Source organism: Pinus tabuliformis, chromosome 1_2 (genome assembly GCF_031772625.1).
Source record: "Pinus tabuliformis cultivar Carrire ecotype Pingquan chromosome 1_2, CPIR1, whole genome shotgun sequence".
Classification (NCBI taxonomy): Eukaryota; Viridiplantae; Streptophyta; class Pinopsida; order Pinales; family Pinaceae; genus Pinus; species Pinus tabuliformis.
This window is the reverse complement of record NC_142298.1, coordinates 632,716,717-632,740,874: the sequence shown is the minus strand read 5'-3', so window position 1 is coordinate 632,740,874 and position 24,158 is coordinate 632,716,717. Positions and strand designations below refer to the sequence as shown.

Sequence of the window (24,158 nt, the reverse complement as noted above, 5' to 3'; positions counted from 1 at the left end):
TTATTTAACATGGTATGTTTGAAAGTTGGTTGAATGTTTGATGAATTTCAGAGTACGTACGAAATAAAGACAAAGGTAGAAGCTAAGGATTGATTAAAGGATAAGTATCAATATTTTATTCCAGTTTTATTATGCATGTGATTTATGATTATGGTCTATGATGATTACATGTGACCTATGATTCTGGTTTATGATGGTTACTTGTGATTTATGATGTTGATATATGACAGTTGCGTTTTAAGCTAACATGATGTGATATGTTTATACATGATGATTTGTTCAAAGATTCTAGTTTGACTTGTTGTGACAGGAAGTAAAAAGAACTACAAGTATACCTTATTGATGCGCCACCAATGAGATATGATTTGAAGTTATTTCAATTTATTTTGAAAGTAATGGAAATTATTTGCTTGGAACAAGAATGCATGAACATGCCCAGTTGCATGGTCAAAATCGAATGCAAGAATTAGTAGCAACAATGAAATAAATTGGAACATCTAGCAGTATGATGGTAGATCACTTCAAGAGCAAGGTCATTGTGGGACACTGGTACCCAATAGTGTTCATTGATTTCCATGAGCATGCCATGACCAGTATGATGGTTTTAAGGAAGGGATATGCCTTGGTTGTTTGATCTTCTGATGTGAGGAAGCATTTCCTAGGGATGGATCGCCCAAGATAGGGGATGTCGGGGAACTTGGAAGGTGAGTGACTACATGGAAGAGGGTGACCATATTTCCCAAGGGACTATGTAGCAGAGAAGGGAAGGTCGCGGATATATTGGTTTTGATCATTAGCATTTCTAGACGGAATCAGATGCACATTGGGAGTGCGCCTTGGAACAATAAGTTGGTAACTGTTCAGTGAGGGGACAAGGGGCACATGATTATAGCACTGGATATTGGATGTAGCTTTGATTGTGGTAGTGGATTTTGGACTTCTTGGGAAGGGGGTGAATCCTAGATTTACTTTGAGGGTGGATGTGTGAGCCTCTATATTCCCTTGTTGATTGACACATACATCGTATCCTTTATTTTGGTTTAAAAAATGTGCATATGTGTATATGTGGTTACTGTAAATACCGTAATGAGATATGCTATAAAGCTCCAATGCGCAGTATGGTTGTTATGTTGTCATGTTGGGTTTATTTTCAGTAGAGTGATCATTGTAAATACTGCATTGAGCTGTGTTATAAAGATCCATGAGCAATATGTTTTATTGTTAGTAGTTTGGTGAGGTATATGTGTGATTGAACACCAAGGATGGTGCCCACCAAGGGGGAGGGTTATGTAACAACCCTGGTGAAAATTCCATGTAATAGAAATAAATAAAGGAAAAAATAATAACCACAATTGATGGGACACTTATTCCAAGCTGAATTTTGGGAAAGACATCCCAGGGGGTGTTCATTTGGTTTATTATGGCTAAGGAAATTGGAAAAGGCAATGGCTAAGGCTTTGGAAAGGAAAAATGGCATTTTTGGCACATTTATTTATGAAAATAAAGGAAATTACGAGAAAAAGAAGGTGAAAGGTCACAGGTTGCATGCGAGGAGGAAAATGAAGGAAAATAATGGAAATGAAGAAAATAGAAGCCCCATTAATAAAAAGGCTTTTGGGGATCAATTGGTGATCCCTTGGCTCAGGCTTGGTCAGTGTAACCTTTTGTCAGTTTAGTTTTGGAGCTCTCTCATTATTCTCTCTCTCTCTCTCTCTTTCACTCACTCTTAGACACTTATAGTTTTCTTGGAGCAATCTGTGGCATTGGATCAAGAAAGGAAAAATAAGGCAAGATGAAGCATAGATCAAGTAGGGAAAGGTAGGATCATGCAGCTACAACAATATTCATTGTAGGTATTGATTTTCATGTGTATTTTCCTTGCTATATTTGGCATGCATAGTATTGCATGTGGTTATTTTGTTGTTGTGGCATGGGTTTCTCGAGGTTTAACAATGTTTTCAGCCTAGCCTTGTCATTTCTAGATAACCATGTTGTGATGGTGTTCCCATGTTTTATTTGAGCTGGATTTCCGTATGGATTCAAGTGAGGTGGATCTCCAAAATAATAGAACACATGTCCTAGTAACCCCTGAACCGTACTGTGGGTTGCGATAAAGCCAATTTTTTTGTTCCCTCGGATGGCCTAGGAATCCTTGCTGGTGAATGGAAGGATATATGGTAAATCCAAGAGGTGTTTTTCTCTCCATCAGGCCAAATAATCCCAGGTTTGGGATATGCGGTAAATCTTGGAGGGTGGGTCTTGGTTTATGGCCTATTGATCCAGGTTTGGATTGCGATAAATCCTGAGAGACCAGGAGGCAGGAAAATTCCTCACGGTGTAGGTGGAGAAATATAGTGGCACTCATGCTTGTTTGGCCTGGTGATCAAGTGAAGATGATGGTAAATCCTATTATGATGTTTTCATTGTGTTGGCCTAGTGATCCGGGATGGATTACGATAAAGCCTAGTTTCTATTGATCAGGGTGAGGTGGTTTAGCCTTGATATGCCCTGGTTGGTTCTTTTGGATTGAGTCCCATATTCATGCTTGGAATATGGCACGGGGGTCAATGGTTGAAGAGAGATTTGGCTCAACCATTATATGGTTGAGTGGAATGTGGAAGTCCCATCCCAAGCTTGGTTTTTGCATCATTAATGAAAGGTTATTTATCCTTGTATTTCTATGATCATTTTTATGGATTATATGTGGTCTATATGGTTATACTTTCATGAGTATTTATTTTGTTATTATGTTGGTTATATGTGTGTTTTATGAAAACATCTATGTATGGCTCTCAGTGTGTTTTTACTTGTAAATGATTGGATAATGTATCTATGGTCTAATAGATGGTAATGAAGCAAACAACATGAGGGAACACTGGTTCTTAGCGATTCTTAGATAAGTACAATATCCCTATGTTTAATTATGTTGGTTACACTTGTAGATTACATGTTTGCAACATATTTGACGAAATGTCTATCATGGCTAATAGGGGTATGTTTAAGGTCTTGTTTAACTTATTGCTTTTGCATCATTGTTTCCTTATTCTTCTATTTCTCCTAAGTTATCATTCCATTCTGGGCAGTGACCTGGGATCTGGGCCTGAAAAATTGGCTCAAATCCTGGGGATGATGACACAGAAATGGAAAAATGAGTCTTTGGACACTAGCAGGAAAGCCTGTGAGAGTGACTCTAGGTTTTTGGATGCTATCATGCTTATAGCATGAGAGCGACTAAGTCTTAAGTCGGTCAAAACTTCAGTAGGACCTAAGGGAACGCTATATGAAGTATTGGATTGGTTCCTGAGGGTCCTAAAGCTGATGTTGAATGTTTGTGTGTTATGTTTCCATCGATTCCACTTCCTTAAGGTCACATAGGAGTTCGGATACAATCATCATAGCCTATTATCACATGTTTACCCTTGTTTGCATGGTTACTTGGGTAGATGTGGTAGGAGGGTGTTACATACATTTCTCCTCAGCCATTTTTTACCTATTGAATGACACATATTTATTTTTTTTAAATATGTCGAAACACCTCTCTTTTCTTAATGTTGGGGGTGGGGATTGGGAACCTAAAACTTGGAGGCATGTGCATAACTAAAGAAAGTTCTTTCATACCATTTGTTTTTCCTTAACAATTAAATTTTAAACACAAATAAGAAATATAGAGAATATAATTTCAATAACCAAATACAAGACAAAATGGGATGGAAGATGTAAAAGATAACCATGCATTGATATAATATGAAGGAAATAATGCTTACTTTCCTCTTAAGGAAGGGAAAGGTTTCATGTAGTAGAGTTCCAAAACTACAACAAAGCACAAATATTCCATTGCCTCCTATCTCTTTAAATAACTTTTCAATAGAAAAAACCATAACTACTTGTGGTCACATCATTAATGGGTACCAACTACCTAGTGGGCCTTGTAAAGTGGGCCCTTTTACATTAAATAATTATCCACTATTATCTAATTTATCTCATTCAAGGATCAACTACACTAAGAGTTGCCAATTAAAGGCGATAAGGAAACCATGAACAGAGCTTCAGAAACCCTAGCGGCCGTCGGTGCAGAGGATTTTTCAGGGTTGCACATACACGATACCAAGAATGCGGCCCATGTGAAGAGCCTGCCCTGGTCTGACAAATTCAACACACGGATTTACAAACCCTGCGTTCGAGCCACCGCCTCGACGGATTCCTCCATCTTCGCGAGCTTCGAAAATGGGCAGAGGACAGTTAACACAACCCTGGTTGCCGACAAGGAAAAAACACTCGAGGTTTCTCGAGAGGTCGGCCGACAAAACGGCGTACATGGTGGCGCCTTCGGATTCAGCGGTTACATTCATCTGTTCGATGCAAGGGCCGACAAGACTGTGTGGGATTGGACTGAGCCGAATGCTAACGCGGATCCGAGGATGATAGAACGAGACAGCTTCGCAGATGTGCTGGTGAGTGAGGATCTTGGCAGTCTCGTCAAGGTGAACGATATAAGGGGCAATCTTGCAATGGCCGACCTCAGGCGATTGTCAGACTCGAGGAACCCGCGGATTCCTCTTACAGAGACGAACCCTGCCTTGGCTGTTCAAGGGGGTACGCCTGTTGCCAAGATCTTGAGCAGGGGAGAGGATCTGGAGGTCTGGTCATCTCAAGCCCTGCAAAGCCCTTGCCCCCTCTCGTCTCAGATCTGCAAAGGAAGGAGAAACCCTGAACTTCCTGCCTTGTTTCAGATCCAAATCAAGATCATCTCTGGCAAAACTCTGCTACAATGGGTGAGCTCTTCAGATCTAGTGCAGGACCTCAAGCATGCTCTGGAACTCAAGCTGGGGATACCCTCTGCAGCTCAACGACTTCTCAACGAAGGTAAACAACTTGAGGATCTCTACCCTCTTTCTTTTTACAGCATTAAGAGAAATGCCTCTATTATTTTAGCCCTTCGTTTGAGAGGGGGAGCTGTAGGACAAACTTCCTCAAACAAGGCATTTTCATACAAAGATGTTGTCCATGCACAGAAGCAGGAGAAGACAGCTCCACCAGTACAGGCTCCCAAACCTTTTCTGGTGGACAAACTAGAGGAAACCCCCTCCATTGAAATAGAGCACCCATCGCTGGATGAGCAAACCCAAAAGTTTGCGGAGCATGGAATTATTTGCAGATTCAATGGACTATGGCCACGCACAGCAGACCTCTACCAGTGGATTCACTCTAACTGGACCAACAATTGTAAGGTTTTGTTATGCTCAAAGGGCTTTTTCATTACAGTGTTTGCTTTTGAGGAGGACTACCAAAGAGCCTTAAAAGCAGGGCCATGGTTTTGGGGGTCAGCAGGTCTCTTCCTCACCCCCTGGTTCCCAGACTTCGATCCTTCAACAGCAATCATCACCAAGCTCCCAATCTGGGTCAGACTTCCTAATCTCCCGGCGCATCTATGGCACTTTGCTGTATTCCAAGGGATCGGCAATACTCTAGGCCGCCTTCTAGACACAGACACTTCTAGAGGGGAAAAGGGCCTCTACACCTTTGCCAGAATTTGTGCAGAAATAGACATGAGCAAAGGTCTCCCTGACAAGATCAATCTCAAAATTGGAGACTTCCATTGGACTCAGAACTTGGATTACGAGAACACAGCCTTCCGCTGCCGCAACTGCCATCACACAGGGCACCTTCAGAGCTCTTGTCCCTCGATGCCAGCCCAAAAGAAGAGAGCCAATCCTAAGCAGAAATCCAAAAGCTGGAAGCCTCACGACCCTCCCCCCATGGACGATTTCAGTTCGGATGAAGAGGAGGAGAGTGAGGAAGACGTGGAAGCAAAGATGGCACAGGATCCACCCTTGGCTGAGCCTGAGGATCTGTCTGTCCAGCCAAACTCTCAGAAAAGGAATCATGAATCCTCCACCTCGGATTCAGATAAGGAAACCTCACAGCCAGCCCAGCTCAGTTTGCAACTCATGCCAGCTCAGCAGGGCCCACCTGAATGGGTCAAAGTTAGTAAAAAGAAAGGGAAAAAATGCCGAATAGTTGATTCCTCCCATGTTGGGTAGAATCCTATGCGGTTTTTGCTCCCCGGTTCTTCTAGTCACTTCCTGCACTCTTTTGTTCTCTTCTCATTTCTTCTAGGAGTCGAGGTGGATAGCCTATCCTTTCCGGCTGCCTATGTTCTTGCTTCTCATGGTTGTAACTTCACTCTGTACTATATGTTCTCTTAATAGATTTAGTTTTTACCGAAAAAAAAAAAAATTATCTCATTCAAGGAGGATAACAAAAATTGGCTAATTCCATGTAGCCTAAAATAGGAGGGACATTAGCTAATATAAATCCAACTTCATGAGGGTGGTAGGTGGGCAAGGGGGGGGGGGTTGGCCCTAAATGACAAATAGAGCTAAAATGCCCATGGAGCGTAGGCATAGCCCCCAACCAGGCTGAAATATATACCCTCTTCCAAGACATCATCTTGGCTCAATATCTACCAATTAGATCTCTAATTATAATATATGAATCTAATAACTCCATCCATCATCTTTCATTAGGAATATTTCCTTTAGAATCCATGCTTCATCATATTTACATAAGAATTTTGAAATTACTCACTCAGATTCCTTGAATTCAAGTCAGATATGTTTTAAGAGACGTAGACAGGGAAACAAAAAAGTTAGCAAATTAATCCTCATCATTCCCTCCTAGAACTTTGAGGGTCAACGAAACCCATTTTTCCTAGTTAAGTAACGATCTTAATTGGGTAGCTATTGAAGAGAATTTGATCATTATAGATGACTAAGATTAATTCCTTGTTATATTTTGATGCCAACTAAAAGTTACTATATTAATGGCTTTTTTTATGGATTGTATTTGTATAGCTTCTCCTAAAAAATAGTATTAGGATTAAGGCACAACAAGTATGGCCATACTAGTGTGGACCTAAAGCCCTTTGTAATATTTTCTCTTAGGAACTTATGGATGTATATCATATGTCCTTCAGTGCATTCTTTGCTAATATAATCTACCATGTTATTGTTTTATTTAAAAATAAAAGAAAAAAAGTTCCAATTTCATGAATTTAATATGATAAATATGTTTTTTTTTATAATATACTCTAACTTCAATTGAAAATTAAAAATTCATGGATTTTAGGTTTAATGAGGGTCATGGTTTGTGATCCAAAAGAAATAATATCCTTTAATATAACACAAATTTTCAAACTATACACACACACACGCACGCACACACACACCCATCATATATATCAAATTTTATGAGAATATTATATACTAGTGTAGCCATATAAGTTAATCCCTATGTAAGTTAAACAGTTGATTAATGTAGATATTCCCAATATCACCGAAGTTAAATTTTATCTTCTTATAATCAAGTGAACTTTATTTAATCCTACTTTTTTATAACAATGATTCCTTCCCACTTTAATCCTACTTTTTTATCTTGAATTCATCCTTATTTTTTTATAGCAATGGTTATGAATCAAGTATGTGTTTTGTTGAAATAAATTAATAAAGGAAAATTTGATTAACTACTAAGATTAAGTTTTGAGTTTTATGTGCCTTTATATGTGAAGACGATGAAGAATATACTCTCTTTATTAAATCTCACCCATCCACGTAATTTTTTTATTATTCAAAACACTAAAATTTTGGAATCCCTATTTTGAGATAGATGCACCTATCCACATAATAGTACTTAATTATATCTTACAATTTTATTTAATTATCAAAAAATTATATCCTTCAAGGAGGATGCATAGGAGCAGGAGTTACCCCCTGCATTGATATGATGTTGCCTTATGCAAAATGGAGTTGTGGCTCCCACTATACTTGGTGCATTGCATGCACTCTAGTCACTTCAATGATCATGGCACAAAGTCGGCACAAGGCTAAATGTCACTTGAATGTTGTAGGTGACATAGGTAGGTATAGGATGAGTTGGTTGGAATTAATGGTGGCTTCTTACCAAGCTTGACCCATAATTAACATGGAAGTGTCTCTGGATTTGTGTAATCATTTTGCACTCAAGATGTCAACCAAGATAATTGTCACTACATTATTATATGGAATTCAGAATTTCAGCAAAATCCAATCCATTTGGAATAATTAGCTCCATTTTATATCTTGGTGTCTTTCCTACAAACATAGTTACTTCTCTTGGTCTCCAAATCCTCATCCTAGCAATACTCAAATCCTTGGCCTCAACAATACTTTGTAATCCAAAGCATATGCTGCGCCCAAGGTTGATCATGGCAAGAATTATTGAAATTGGGATTTTATAAACCAATTGTTCCTCACTAGTCTCCATCAGATCTTTTGGTCTCAAACTATTTATGGATGTCGCACTACAACTAGTAGAAACTCTCTTAGTTTAACTCTATTATCTATCTATCTATTTTCACTCAGGTTTTCTCCATTATGGATTTATTTGTTTCTGGGCTCAAATTTCCTTCTTGAGAATTTTAGTAAAGATCCATCTTTAGCGCCCCACCTTTCCCTTTTCCAGGTCATCCTCTCACCTTGTGTTCCATGTTCTCATCTTAGTTTAATTTTTCTCTCCCACGCCACCTCAAATCACCTTTCCATTTCGGATATCTCTTCTCCCATTTTCACTATGCCATCTCACTCCCTTATTAATTTCTTGTCCACCTTTATCATATTGTCCATGTAGGTCCTCTACCCCTCTCTCTTGGCCATCCCTCTATGTCAACCCTGATTCTTGTGCTCCTATGTACTATCCCCATGCATTCTCTTGGTATTTTTTTCAATTATGCCGTGTGGTAGACTTGTCACTAGATGCAGATGTAGTAAGGTGGGTGCTCCTATATTTCTACCCAAATGGACTGCCATACTGCATCTACTTCCTAGCTCCTTGCTCAAACCCAAGCTTATGATTCCATCACTCGATATCTAGGAATCATTCTCGAACTGGTTTGAAAATTCATTCCTGACCCCCATATTGCTGTTGCTACTTGTGATACCCTGATATATGAACTTCCACTCCATCATTTTTTCCCTAGTACATGCAAGAAAGTGATGTTTATTGGCACACTAAAATTATCATGGGATGAGTCCTCACCAACAATGAAAACCCTCAGCAAGAGAATTATATTAGATTGGTAGAGATGGAGGATAAAATTGATAGTATAGATCGCAAGTTGATCATTCTACCCAGGAAATCGGCCAATATCTCCTTCTCCAATATCAATAGTCTTTTTTGTCTATTTATGTCAATGTATGTCCAAGTCTGGCCCAACCAACATGTTTATACAAGCTTTTATTTACGAGATGTAATAGTTAAATAAGGTCTTATCAACCTCAAAACTATGAACTTATGTTATTGATATGGTTTCCTTTGGACAAACTAATAGCAAAAAAATAATTTATGTAATCATCATTTAACAACATACATAATGCCTAACTTCAATTTTCTTTTAATAAAAATATATATATTTAAACATGTCATTAAAAATTCTTAAAAATAATTATATATCTGAAATATCATTTATATACAACCTAATTAAAAATATATATAACTAAAACATTTATAAAAAATAATTAAGAGTAAATAGAAAAATATCTTGTTAGGTCCCTATACTACTAGTGTAACCCCTTATTGTTATTATTACAACCCCCTTATTATATTGTTGTGCTCATGTAGTCCCCATATTGTTATTATTGTGCCCTTACATTATTATTGTTATGTCGACTCTGATTATGTTATGACCTCTTAGACTCCTGTATATAGAAAGGAGGCCTTGTCATTTGTATCATCCAAGAATTGTTCATTTGTGTAATGTAAAGGAGGTTTCCCCCTCGAAGAGGCTTATTTCTAAGGCGTTGATCTATCTTTTCTATCTTTTTGTGAGCTAGTTTCATAACATTTGGTATCAGAGCTTTGGATTCTAGGGTTTCACTACTCCAAACAAGTCATCGTGGAATTTTCGCTATAAATTTTTCGCTACGAAGTTTCAGAAGCTAAACAAAAAACCCATTTGAGAAGGAATCAGTCTGAACCTCTGGTCCAAATTTCAGTTCTTGTCTCGCTATATTTTCGGAGATATGATCTGAGGACGTTAGGGTTTTTGCAAGATCTAGAATTTCATCTCAAATAGGTCATCATGGAATTTTCGCCATAATATTTTTTCTACGAAGGTTCAAATTCTAAAATTAAAGCTCATTTGAGCTGAAATCATGGTGAAGCTCAGGTCCAAATCTCAGATCTTGTATCGCTATATGTTCGGCTTTATAATCTAAGGAAGTTAGGGTTTGCAGACTCTCGAATTACATTCTAAACAGGTGACCTTGGGAAACTCGTCATAACTTTATATCTGAGCAACAAATTGAAATTTCGTAAAAAGTTACAGAAAGAGGACTGTCACATGGAAAGAGTCGTTAGTGCGGACACAACCGACCTCCCTAGAAGGCTAAGACTTTCTAGTGACAAACAAGACAAATAAGAGCAATCCTTCTCTAAATATGCTTTTATAATATGAGAAATCAAGTGTTTAGATCCTACCTGTAACCCAACGTTGTAGTAGTAGTCCAGCTTCGTTGATCTGAATGAGCTCCTCCTTCCCTTCGAAACCTGCATTCACTAACAATCAAACGATTAAATAGCACCTGAATATCACATAAAATAAAACATATTTAACATATAGACCAAGGAGTATATGAAACAACTCATAAATAACAAATTGTTGAGAAGAATGGACTAATTTGTATTAAAAGGTAACAAAAGGAACCATTACAACCTGAGCCTTGGCGTTGTGCAAGTCCCTCCCAGGGTCCACAAGAGTTCTCCTTTACTTTGATCAGCTCACCCACTTCCAAATAGAACAAGCAAAGATGGTAATCTCTCCTCACAAGCTTCTACAAGGAAGTCCTAATTCCAGCAGCATCTACCCTTAGGAATGTTCAGCTTTCAACCTCCCCTCCCTTTGGCCCAATGCCTGTATTTATAGTGCTCTAGAGGAAGTTATTCAGGTCCACCATCAATGGGATAACCCCCTCTTTGGATGGGATAGCTCCCCTCTTGATGGGATAAGTTCCTCTTTGGTAGGGATACATGAACCATCTGGAGGCGCTCCATACACGTCAAACAAGCTTCTAGAAGACTCTAGAAATGACCACAAGTAACTTTTTTAAGATGAAACTCGCGCCTTTTGACCTTTACAGGGGTACACACCCACCCCTTTACATACAGAGCGTACAAATACGCAGGTATTGTGAACTTGGGTTGCGTACACGCAGGTAAGGCTAAGAGAAACTGCGTACCAGAGATAATTGACTTTAAATGACTTTTCTCTCTTTCTTGAAGTTTGACATGAAGAGCAGAGGCATGAGACTTGCCAAGGAGGATAGTATGACAGTGGATGGAGCCATACTAACTGCAAATAGTCATGGTGACATTTTTTAGTGTAACAGATTGCCCCCTAAAGTGCGAAGCCTGTAGTAGATTAGGGTTTTATATGATCTAGGAAGGGTGAAGTACTTTATCATTTCAAGGAGTATCTTGCGGAGAGCCCGGTCAGAACCTGCAAATATTCAACACAAAATACATATATAAGATGATATCATCGCTTTGGTAGGCATTCCGATACTCAGATTGAAAACTTTAACTAACAATCTAACTACTGCTCTGATACAAGAATGATTTTGCAGTACATCACAATCGTAGACTTTTGTAGACACAGTATGGACGCAGCCATCTGTTTATGGTTAGTCTACTATATAATGAATACAAAACTCCTCGCAGCCTGGATGGTGGAAACTAGATCCAGGGTCTTCATTTCTACTTCCTGAATTGGTACGATTCTATCCATGTGAATAAATGAGTTGATGTCGAACATGGTAGAAACAACTTGATTACCAGTCGATGATGTAAACTGTTAACAAGTGTGAGAGATACCACCAATGATGTCAATGGTTCTGAAAGTACCCAGTACAATCCATGAAATGTGAATGAATGGGTTGATGTCGAACACGTCACGGAATCCTTTGATCGAAAGTCAATGATGTAAACTATCGTCAAAGGCGAGAAACCTGCCATTGATGCATGCAGACTTCAAGGTACTGACGATTTCTAAGTCATCTTTCTAGATAATGTGCTGATGTCGATAGAAAGCGACCCGTTGCAGGCAAGCCCACAACACGAAATCATTGTTCAAGTTGAAGAAATGTTGCTGTAAGGACTGACTCAGGGATGGTCAAATGGATGACAAGTATTTTGCATATGAATGGTTTATTTGCAGAGACCTCTTGAACACATAACGACACGACAGATGGCTTGGTGACGATTGACCCAAAGTTAATACCTAGAAACGATTGAAGACTTTCAAAGTGGTTTTATCAGCTTTAAGGCAAAGGATTTTCCAACCCAGGTGAATGAAAAGTGTCGTGTTCAAGAGCGGTGATAAGGTTCTTCTGTAATAAAGGATAACAAATAGGTTCATTCTTCTCTCTTTTCCCCCACCATTTCTGGCAAGTACCTTTTTTTTTTTTACAAGCTTGAGGAGGATAACATATGCTTGATTATAAGCTCATCCTTCGGATGAGTCCAACTTAGTTTAGATTCGGACCCTAAGAAGGAGTGGTCCGTTCCTGTTTGTAATCGAACAGGTCCTTTACTGTGAAATTTTAACGAGTCCAGTATAGGAGAAACTCGGCGTTTTTCAATTTTAGAGAGTCTGAAAAAAATAAAGAAGACTCCAAGGTGAACTTTTTCGTAAATTTGTGTCTCCCAAGCCCGAAAAAGTATAAAATAATACCTGAGAGAACCGCTTGATCTTGCGACCAAGGAGTACTTTCATGATTAATGCCTTTGACCTGAAAAGTAAAAAGCGATCAGAGGCATGTCGTTTTATTTCCAGTATCGAATTTGAAACAACAAAAATCCGGCAATCTTTTCGTGTTTTTACGGTCAGAAAAGGGCTGTAAGAGGACCGTCTTTTAATTCCGTTTTGACGAGTGTAAAAGAAACGCTCGGCAATCTTTTCATGTTTTAGGAGTCAGAAAAGGGCTTAAAAGATGACTCTGATGTCTTGGTTCGTGAAAAATGATGATTTTACCCTAAAGTCCTTTTGTCCTGCACAAAAACAACACATTACTCATACCTGTTTAAGATGGGAAAAAATACATTGAAAAACATCCTTTCATGGTGAAAAATAAACAAACTTAGCATTCATTTATCCAAAAAACCTATAAAAAGACTTTTTACCATGTCACTTTTACCATTTTACTGTTGAGGGTGAGAAAAGGGTTTTTGGCAAGAAACTTCCCGTGGACTTTGCGGAGAATCTGACCGTCGGAATCGAGCACCGTCTCTTTCAGGTATTTCACAACATCCTCCTCTTCAATTTCATCCGTTTAGAATTCCATTTTAAGTACTAGTTTGATTTTTTGGAGGGTTTGGGGTTTTAGGGTCCGCTTTTCGGGGGACGCAGGTGCCCCATGGGTGACCTGCGTACCCCGACATTTTCGTATATGGGAAAATGGTCGGAGTACGCAGCCCACCTTCAGAACAGCTGCGTCCCCACGCTCTGTTTTCTGAACGTGGGGTGCATACTCCGCGCAAAACGGATTTTCAAAACCCAAACTCAAAACCTAACCATCAAAATTTTATTTAATGAATTCTAATCAATGTTTTTTGGTGCGTAGATTGCCCACCATGCTAGATTGGCGTGAAAGAGAACACGAAGATGTCGATTTGGCCGCAATAGGTCATCAACCTTCCATTGATGCTTTAAAGGCATGCGGTCTCGACAAGTACTGGGCCATACCTAGCATGAGGGCCCAGGTGCCATTCTTAGAGTGGCTAGTTGAAAGGTGGAACATTCAGGATCAATGTTTCTACATCGGAGAACACCAGCTCGAGATAGAGTCCTCCAACATATATTTTCTCACTGGCTTGCCTAACAGGGGCGAGCAACTCTCTCTATTCGGGACTAGGCCGGGTGGCCAATCCCTTGCTAGTCTCCGGCTAGAGTGGTGCAACAATCAAAACCAGGAGAAGGGTATAGAAATCAAATACATATCCCGACCTGAACTTATGGTAATTGCCTTTACAGTTACCAGACTTTGCGGTGCTGCCTCTTTGCACATAGCCACTAGTTCCCAAATGCGGATGGCTATAGATTGCTTCCGAGGCACCATTTTCAACTGGTGCGATGCTGTGCTGGCCAATATGAAAGGCCAACTGACTAGGGCAAATAACGGACAATTGAAGACCTTTGGATATGGGCCTTTAGTTGTGAGCTTTTCCCTAGAGAGAGTTCCAATGCTGATCCCCCAGCATCTTACTGTTCCAGTTGGGCCTCCTCGGGAGCCTAAGTTGACGCGATGGGTTTCGGTAATGGCCCGGCATCCTGATGAGGGAGCGGGAGTTGTCCGATTTCCTGCGGGTTACTTTCACTGGTTGGAGAGCCAGGTCTTTGCGATTCAGGATTTTCCTTATGCCGGAGTAGATTTTCGCAATGATCCGGACATGGTTCTTCCACAGGGAGAACAATGGGACGACAAAGGTACTTCATTTTTCACAAGTTTTTAAATTATCTATTTTTTTTTGTTTTTTATATATCTTCTCAAAACTGACAGCAAAAATTTTCAAAATGCAGATGTAGGCCCACGGCGTCCGGCCAATCTCCGGGCTTTTGAGAGAAGAGTACCAGCTGTACCAGCACCAGCCCCACAGGATGCGGCCGCAGAGACCTTAGCTGAGCTGGAACAGGACTTAGAGCGTCTCACGGCAGGTATACCAGAGACGACTATAGACGATATTCCTATCCGACTTCAGCGCTATATGGTCGCAGTCCCAGGACCTTTCAGGAGGTTCCTGTGTAGGGTAGCGCGGGCAGTGGTCTCATATAGAGAGCACCACCAGTGATTGGCTAGTCACTTTTGTAGACACATGTGACATTTTTGGTTTTTTGTACTTATCATTTTTGTCGATCATAAGGTGTTTTTCAACATATGATCGAAGACGATGTATATTTTTTGACATACTCCTATCTATATATATATCATTATTACCGGCTTATTTTGTTAAACATGTGTGATGAAATGTTTATAAATTTACATTTATTATTGTTACAAATGTCTATTTAACATTCGAGACGCCATTGCATCTGCTAATGTATTTAAAGACCTTGGAATATGTCGATATTCAATGTAATCAAATTCTCGTTCCAAGAGACGCACCCTCAAAAACAATCTTAATAACACTAGATTTCTAATGGCATAGACTCTATTAATCTGTAATACAACGAGTTCAGAATCTAACCTCACTATCAAACTCCGAATCCCAAATGAAATCGATTCAGATAATAGTTCAATCACTGCACTGTATTCTGCAATGTTGTTTGTTGTTTGACCGAGGCTCACCCCATGCATAGAAACTAACTCGTCAGAGGGTGAATAGATAACCCAAGCTGCGGAAGAGATATTCCGTGTACTACGACAAGCACCATCAGCAAATCCAATGTACGTTTGGAGAGACGTCGACATCTGCAATATCAAGAGTAAAACCAAGATAAGCCAGAATAACGACGAAAAACACACTCTCTAAGCTAAGCACACTGTCTAAATTAACAAAACACACCAGCTAGAAAGAAAAATTAACCTAACTAAACTAACTGAATCTCCATACCCACCATTTAAGCATAATACCTCTTTAGGTAAAGTCCGTTTCTGGGCTTACCCAAAGAGTCCCCATCAAAATCTACCAGCTCATAGGCCCCTTTTGGTAGCTTTCGCTTGACAATGTAGGACCCATGCCACATGGGAACGAATTTTCCAGCACCTAATTTATCGTTAGCTTGATCATATAATAGCACTAGGTCTCCTTCCGAAAAATTACGAGGGGTCACGTTACGATCATACTGAGCTTTCATTCTTTTCGCGTGAGTCTCGATTGCCAAAGCAGCATCACGTCGAGTCTCATATAATTTAGCTAAGTATAACAGACGCTTCTCCTCTTCGGAAGTAGCTGGGAGTAATTCGATAGCCATTTGAAGTGATGGGATTTCGCATTCAATGGGCAACACTGCTTCCAAACCATAAACTAGTTGGAAAGGAGTGAACCCTGTTGATGTTTTCACTGAGGTTCGGTACGCCCAAAGCGCTGAAAATAACATGTTATGCCAATTCGACCGATGAATACAAATGATTCGTCGGATCATGATAACTAGAAATTTGTTGATGGATTCAACCAAACCGTTTGCTTGGGGATAATAAGGAGTAGAACTATCATGGCGTAAACCAAGCTGACTTGTAAGTTCTGTCATCATAATGTTTTGAAAATGGCGCCCATGGTCAGTGATTATCGCTTGTGGGACACCAAACCTAGCAATAATATGATTGAATACGAAAATCGCAGCTGTCTTGCCATCTACCTCGAATGTAGGCATCGCCTCGGCCCACTTAGTAAAATAACCAACCGCAAGGATGATATACGCATGCCCCCCGGCCGAGTGAGGGTTACATGTAATAAAATCGATACCCCATTTAGCAAAAGGACCAACGGCAATTATAGGGTGGAGAGGAGCAGGTGGTGCGCGCATCTTACGATCAAACACTTGACAGTTGTGGCATTTTCGGACCGCAATGATACAATCTTTAAACATGGACGGCCAGAAATAGCCAGCACGCAACACCTTCTGAGTTGTGGCATACCCAGACATATGACCGCCACATGCTCCAGAATGGCTGTCATTCAGAACCCTTTCTGCCTCTTCATGAGTTAAGCAACGACGAAAAACCAAGTCCGCCCCACGACGATAAAGAGTATCTCCAATAATTTTGTACTGTTGGGACTGGAATCGAATTTTCCGACGTTCTGACTTTGAAGCTTCGGGCCGAAAGGATTGGGTTTGGAGATAGACGATTATATCTCCATACCACGGATCTAAAGTGCTGATAAGAAACAAGGATTCGTCCGCAATGGGCTCCTCTGCCACAGTTTCCATGTCAGCACGCGGGAAGTCACACATCAATTCCGCAAAAACTAAGGATTTCTTAGACTTAGATTTTTCGAACTCCAAATCGAACTCCTGCAGGATAACAATCCATTTGGAGTACTTGCCGCCTAGCAATTGTTTAGTCAAAATATAGATCATAGGGTTGCAATCCGAAATCACTGTAGTTTTACGGAGAAGAATGTAATGACGAAAACGCTGGACAGCCTGAACAGCTGCCAGGGCCAATTTCTCCACATGCGGATATTTTAGCTCAGTGGGATTTAACGTCCTACTAAGATAATATATCACATGTTCCATTCCGAATTCGTCTTCCTGAACTAAGACCATTCCAATGGTGGAGTGGGAGGCGGCGAGATACAAAAAGTAGTCCTGGTTGTAGTTGGGAGGATGCAGCAACGGTGCATGGGTCAACGCGTGCTTAAGTGCATCAAAAGATTTCTGAGCTATCTCATCCCAAGAGAATTGAGCGTTTTGCTTCAACAACCGGGTGAAACCCTTTGTAACCTCGGCGTAGTTAGGAATGAATCGACGTAAAAAGTTTGCTTTCCCCTGCAAACTTTGGAGTTGGCGCAAACTCGAAGGAGGAGGCAATTTGATGATAGCTTCGACCTTCGAGGGATCGACGCGGATACCGGCTTTTGAAACGACAAATCCTAGCAATCGTCCCACTTCTATGCAGAAGACACATTTGTGTGGGTTCAACCGAATTCGATAATGACGGCACCTCATAAAAATAGCGCGTAAGTGGACAAGGTGATCAGCTCGATGTAAAGAATGAGCAGGCAAATCATCGAGATACGGTTGCACAATGTGCTTGATGTCGTGAAACGCGTAAGACATTGCCCGTTGGAAAGTGGCTCCGGCGTTCTTAAGTCCAAAAGGTAATTTGCAGTAAGCAAATGTCCCCCAGGGACAAATGAAAGCCATTTTTGGTTGATCGGCAGGTCGAATATTGATTTGGTTGTAACCGGAAAAACCGTCCATAAAGGAAAATATTTCACTGCCGGCACAATGATCAATTATTTGATCGATATAGGGCGTAGAATAGTTGTCTTTTGGACAAGCACGATTTATATCCCTATAGTCGATGCATATTCTTATTGTTCCTTGTTTCTTGTTAACCAGAACAATATTCGATACCCAATCCGTTAACGGGATCGGATAAATGAAACCTGCTTTCAACAGCTTCTCAACTTCTGCTTTAATCGCAGCCGCTTTCCTAGGGTGTATCTGACGCAGACGTTGCCGAACGGGTTTAGCGTCCAGGTAAGTCTTGATTTCATGAACAACAATGGAGGGATCAATTCCTGGCATTTCCTCATATGACCAGGCAAACACGTCGCGGAATTCTTGAAATAGGACCTTGTATGTTTGAATTTCGTCATCTGTACACGAGGCACCTATATGAATGTTCTCAATAATTCTGGTTTTGACTGAAATGTCAATGGCAATAGTTTGGGAAATGTTTCCCAAATTCAACTCTGAATCAGGATGTTTCATGGGATTCTGAGCATCCTTGACATATTCAGCTGTAAAAATTGATGAAAAATCATTTTCAAAGTCATCATCCTCAGGTAAAAACGAAGATCTATGATGAAGATCTTCCCATGGTAGATCATCTACACTTAGGATTTCACGAAGTTTTTCGTCAGATGATACAACTTCAGGAAACGTTATCCGTTCTGAGGTCGATGTGAAAAGTGATTCCTCACGGACCACATTCATTTGGTCGGATTGGGTTGAACTTGAGCCGGAAAAAGACTCCACGGCCTCATAAGCAATTTCATATGGACTCAAAGGCATTGCATTACCGAATGAGTCTATCTCAGATTCAGATGGGACAATCCAAGGATCATCATAGATAATAGTGTCTGAAGTAATCATATGAATGGTTGCGAATGAAGGGTCTGCGTTGATTGGAGGGAAAGGAAAAGTTCCCAGTAAACCAGAATCTTTAACTAATCCTACACCAACATCCTTGTAAGGGATAGTCGTTTTACCGACATGCTGGATACTCTCTGAAGAGGCTGGGTCGGATGAAAAGTAAGCCAGCTGGTCTATTGTCACGATCTTACCATTATGTGGAAACTTTATAACTCTAAAGACCGATGACACGACCGCTGTCATAGCGTAAGACCAACTGCGACCCAAAAGAAGGTTGTAGTCTAGAGGGGCATCAACCACCTCCACATCCAGACTAACGGTTTTTCCTTCAACCCCTATAGGCAAATCCTGTAGAATGCCAAACGGATGGAACCCACGGCCATCAAAGGCCTTAAGAATCGTCGGGGATTGGTTCAGTGAAGGAGAACCAAGCGATCTCCAACACTGAATCGACATAATACACGTAGAAGCTCCTTCATCAATTACAGTCCGATGAATTGGCCCGTTTTTTACTATCACTGGAATCTGGAAAGCCATCTGATGAGGGAGATGCGGTGTACTATTTTCTAGATCAAAGATTATCAGATTCAGGTCCTGAACATCAACAGCTCCTATAGCCGACAAAAGTAATTTTCTCTGTGCTGGTCATGATTGCAGCACTTCTAAAGCCGACATTGCTGAGGGTGAAACAGCTAAATCCTCAACAATGTTGTAATTCTGGGCCGCTCTCGCATGTGGATTGAAAGCAGACCTTCGAAGTACACCCTTGGCGGGCGGTTTTATTACGAAGTCAGGGTTAGGTTTCTCGATCTGTAGTGGATCGGAACCGGGAGCTGAGGTTGATGGATTTGAACGAGAAGATTCTGCTTCTTTCGATCCATCAACAGGACTTTTACTACCATAATCTTGTGATCGAGTCGCAATCCGTACATGAGACATCATCAATATGGGTTCTTCACTGGCATTCGAGGAAGAACCTATCATCTTACTCTCCTGCTTTGGAAATGGATCTTTCAAAATAGCAGGAGTTGGGGAACCTTTAACGATTTTCACAACCTCCGCCCGATGAGGGCAATCTCTTGTGAAATGATCTTCTTCACAAATTAAACAAGGATAGCGAGGTTTGCGCTTTTCGTCGTTAGATTCCGACTTCTCTTTTTTCTCCTTTGGAGCCTTGTCTGCTTTATCCTTCTTCTTACCTTTCTTCTTACCACCGTTTTTTGATTTAGCCGTAGATGACTCTACACCGTGAATGTCGGTGGTAATTTCAGGAGAAGATTCTCCTGTCGGGGAGTCAGGTAAGGTTATTATTGGAGAAGAATTCTTTGAGGATTTCTTCTTACTTTTAGTATTCACCGTACCAATCATGCCATCAGCAACATGAGACCCCGAAGGAGCAGCAGCAATTTGATTCGACTTAGGAAGATCTGGGATCTTCTCGTGCAACGTACCCGACTGAGTGTAAACTAAGTCAAGGTACTGGGCTTGAGCAATGACTTGCTCCTCAGTGACTACTCCGGCCTTAGCTACATCTTCAGTAATATTCGGTAATAATGATTTTACAAACCATTCAGCTAAGATTTGGTCCGGGATAAAAACTTTCACTAAATGTCTTGGACGTCTCCATTCATGGATATGATCGGAAATATAAGTGGAGGTCGACTGTTTTAATGAAGTTAATAGCTCCGTGCCGTTATCGTATCTGATCGGCAACTGAAAATGAGTTAGGAACGAGGTAGCTAACTGGCTGAAATTGTAAAAAGAGGCCCGTGGTAACTCAATGTACCACTTGGCCGCGAGACCAATGAGCGTACGCTGGAAAAGACGTAAGCGGATCGAATCATCCGAGATGGAATTTGGAGCACACCAGAGGTGGCAAGTCATCACGTGATTGGACGGATCCTCTCCAGACTTACCTTCGAACTTGGGTATATCACTGGGCAACTTATTTGGCATTGGCGGCCAGAACGGAATATATTGTATTGGATCGTTCGTTAGGCGCGTCAAGTCTGGTAAATCCAAAGTTGCGATAAACGGTAATTGTCGATTAGGATCCCTAAAACTTTGAGTCACAAGACCAGTCCCAGGAGGAGGATATCCAGGATAACTTGGAACAGGAATCGCATTCGGGATATTATATCCTCCTGGAAAACCAGGATTAACCGGACCGTACTGGGGTTGTTGAGGTTGTTGATAAGTGTACCCAGGATACGGTTGATACTGGTAAACCGGTTGTTGGACAGCAGGACCGAATTGGTACTGTCCCTGGTACTGTCGATAGGTAAATTGAGGTTGACTTGTTACAACAGTACTTAAACCAGCTGTCCTACAGGCATCTGGACCGTGGTTTGAATCGTAGATCCGGACAACGGTAAAGATGACTGAGGAGTGGTTGCAGAGACAGTAGAAACCGGAGCTGTCGATACTCCAGAAGTAAGTGCGGTAGATGTTGCGGTAGTTGCAGCAGTCGTTTGAGATGGAGTACTAGGTGCAATTGGCGGCTGAGTAACTACCGAAGTTACAGAAGTTTGAATATTTGACTGGACAGGTTGCGGTTGCTGGGGTGAACCAGAAACTACGGGTTGTCCAGTTTGAGGTACCAACTGTATACTTGGCTGCAACACCTGTTGACCTTGTGATGGATCCCACACTATCATTCCGGGGTATTGACCCGTAATAGGTTGAGGATACTGAGATCCGTAACCGGATTGAGGATAGGATTGATAACTGAAATGCACAGTTCCCATACCTTGAACATATGACTGACCTTGAGGTGGTTGATAACCTTGACTCGAGTATTTACCTTGAGGTTGATAACCTTGGGGTAAATACTGATACTGGGGTTGACCTTGACCTTGAGGTTGATACCCTTGAGGTAAATATTGATACTGAGGTTGACCTTGGGGTACATATTGAGGCTGGGGTTGACCTTGAGGCATGTATTGTACTATGGGTACATACTGTCCTTGAGGTTGCCCCCCAGACGCAATTTGTGTACCTTGAGGTTGCCCCCCAAGTGTTAATTGAGGTTGCCCCCCAGGCGGTAATTGGCCACCTTGAGGTTGAGAAACGGGAACTGAACCTGACATCATATAAATGTCCCCTACACCCAACGGTTTATTACCATTGTTTCCAGCTGATAACCCATGATCAATGGGTTGAGGAGATGCCCCCGCAAAGGTACCAGAAAGTGGCTGATACCCGGCGGGAACAGAAGGACCGCCGTGCAAGAAAGATTCAGGAGATTGAGTGAACACGGACGACTGACCAGACATATTTACAGGAGTATAAATACCTCCAGGTGGAAAAGGAATACGAGGTGGAGAAAAACTTATCCCTGAGTTGTCTAAATAATTGGTTAACGAAAGGTACCAAGTAGTACTTCTAGGAGGACTGTAAAAGATAGATTCACGCTCCCTTAGATCAATAGTAGGTTGATCTTCAAGGATAGATACGCCTAATTCTTCCTCTGGAGCAAGTTCTTCAATAGCTATCAAACCAGTAGGAAGATTTTCGGTGATGACTCTTTCTACCCTAGGTGAATCTGGTGCACTAGAAGTTGGAGTAACAGGTTCAGATACTTCAGGTTCTTCGCCTATATCACTAGTAGATGAAAAACTACCAGCAAGCTCGGAAACTGCAACTGCTTCAGGATTATAACCTGTTTCTAGACCTTGGTAATCTGGATGGACTACCAATGACGACTCTCCTTCTTCAGGTGAACCTACTTTACTGCCACTAGGAGTTACAAGGACCTTTAAACCTCCGTAATGACTTGGGACGTCTTGAGGAGGCTCACCCCGAAGTCTACGGGATTTCCTCAACAATTCGGCCACAGAAACAACCTCAGGAGACTTGCCCCGAAGTTGACGGGACTGTCGCCTTCCGGACAAAAAACGCTAGTTGGAGATGAAACCCAACATCACCGGATTCAGTACAGAAGTGGCGGGTGGAACAGTTACCCCGACAACCTGCTTAATGAATAGACCGGCACAAGTTCCTCCACTTTAACCGTCTCGAGTGAAGTGAACCCCCCGGAAAATCCAAGTGAGTCTAGCCGACGTCTACTCTAGGTACAGTGTGATCTTCCCTCCACCGTCACCTCGGTAGAATCCTAAAGATAATGGTCACTAAGGTTACCAACAGCAACAAATGCACCTGGGGGAACAGTCTACACTCCGACAGCACGCAAGGGCAGAGTATCAAGCTCAATCCCCTTGCCGTCTCCTTGACAATAATCCAAGGTTTACCGACAAGTGACCCCTGGCTCCTCGACAATGGTTAATCCGAGGTTTACCATTTGTAATACGTGCATGTCTGGCGTCGTTCCCAACGAGGGAGGATTGATCCCCTCACTGGTTCGGACACGAGCTCGTGCTTCTCCTTTAAGAGGATCTTTCCCAGAGTACAAATGAAACAATTGGATTTATTCTATCACAAGATAAGCTACTTGTTTGGTTTTGTTGTCTTGGAGAGTTAATTACTCTCCTACTCCAAGACACTAGCCTGATCTAAATTGGTGTTTCAGAGCCCTAGTAAATAAAAGTTACTAAGTTAATTTTACTTTAAGCGTTAATTTTATGGTTTTTCTTAAAGACAAAAAGGTAGTGGAGATGAAACTGGTGGTGTGTAGACTCGACTCGCAACCACTACAAAAATGCACCTAAGATGATTTACACTACTTTTCTTTTTCAATGAATCTCCTAACTAAGAGAGTTAAAAAATGCAAATTTTATAGAAAACAACTTTCTTAGTAAAGACAATCAAAGAAACAATCTCTTTATCTTTTCAAAACACACAACTCATGACCACTAATTACTCTACGAAATTTCATTTTTCTCCCAAAAGACTACAAATGCTACCAAAGCAAACTTTTTCCAAAAGAATTTTTTGTGTTTTTATATATTAACAAAGCATGGAAAAACTATTTATCAAATGAAATTTAACAAATCTAAAACAATCAAATCAGATTCACTCAAAAGCAAATTAAAAGGAAATTTACCTAAAAGCAAAAAATAATGAGGACAAAAGCCTACAAGGATAATTCCCGGGTGTTTTACTCAGTCAAAATGCAACTAAGGATCAGTTCATGCAGAATCATAAACTAATCAAAAAACAAAATCGAAATCTTTTTGTTCTTTTTTCTCAAGAATGAAATTCAAGGTTTTAACAAACAAACTTTTCGAGATTTGCAAAGAGAAGACACAAAGATAGGTCTCTCACAAGGGTGACTTCTATGACAGGCCCGACTCCTAAGAGGACTGATCAAAACCAGGGAGATCCAAAGTTTGACAACCTCTAACGC

The 24,158-nt window shown here is 40.9% G+C and overlaps 1 protein-coding gene across 1 annotated transcript in view; it reads left to right on the top strand.

Moving 5' to 3' along the window:
* The first annotated feature begins 4,034 nt into the window (after nucleotides 1-4,034).
* Nucleotides 4,035-24,158, top strand: part of LOC149207220 (protein ENDOPLASMIC RETICULUM-ARRESTED PEN3-like) — a 28,611-nt gene continuing 8,487 nt past the window's right edge. Inside the window, exon 1 of the mRNA XM_089397967.1 lies at nucleotides 4,035-4,772. Within this exon, the coding sequence (XP_089254093.1) occupies nucleotides 4,035-4,772 (738 nt within the window). The remainder of the gene's footprint in view (nucleotides 4,773-24,158) is intronic.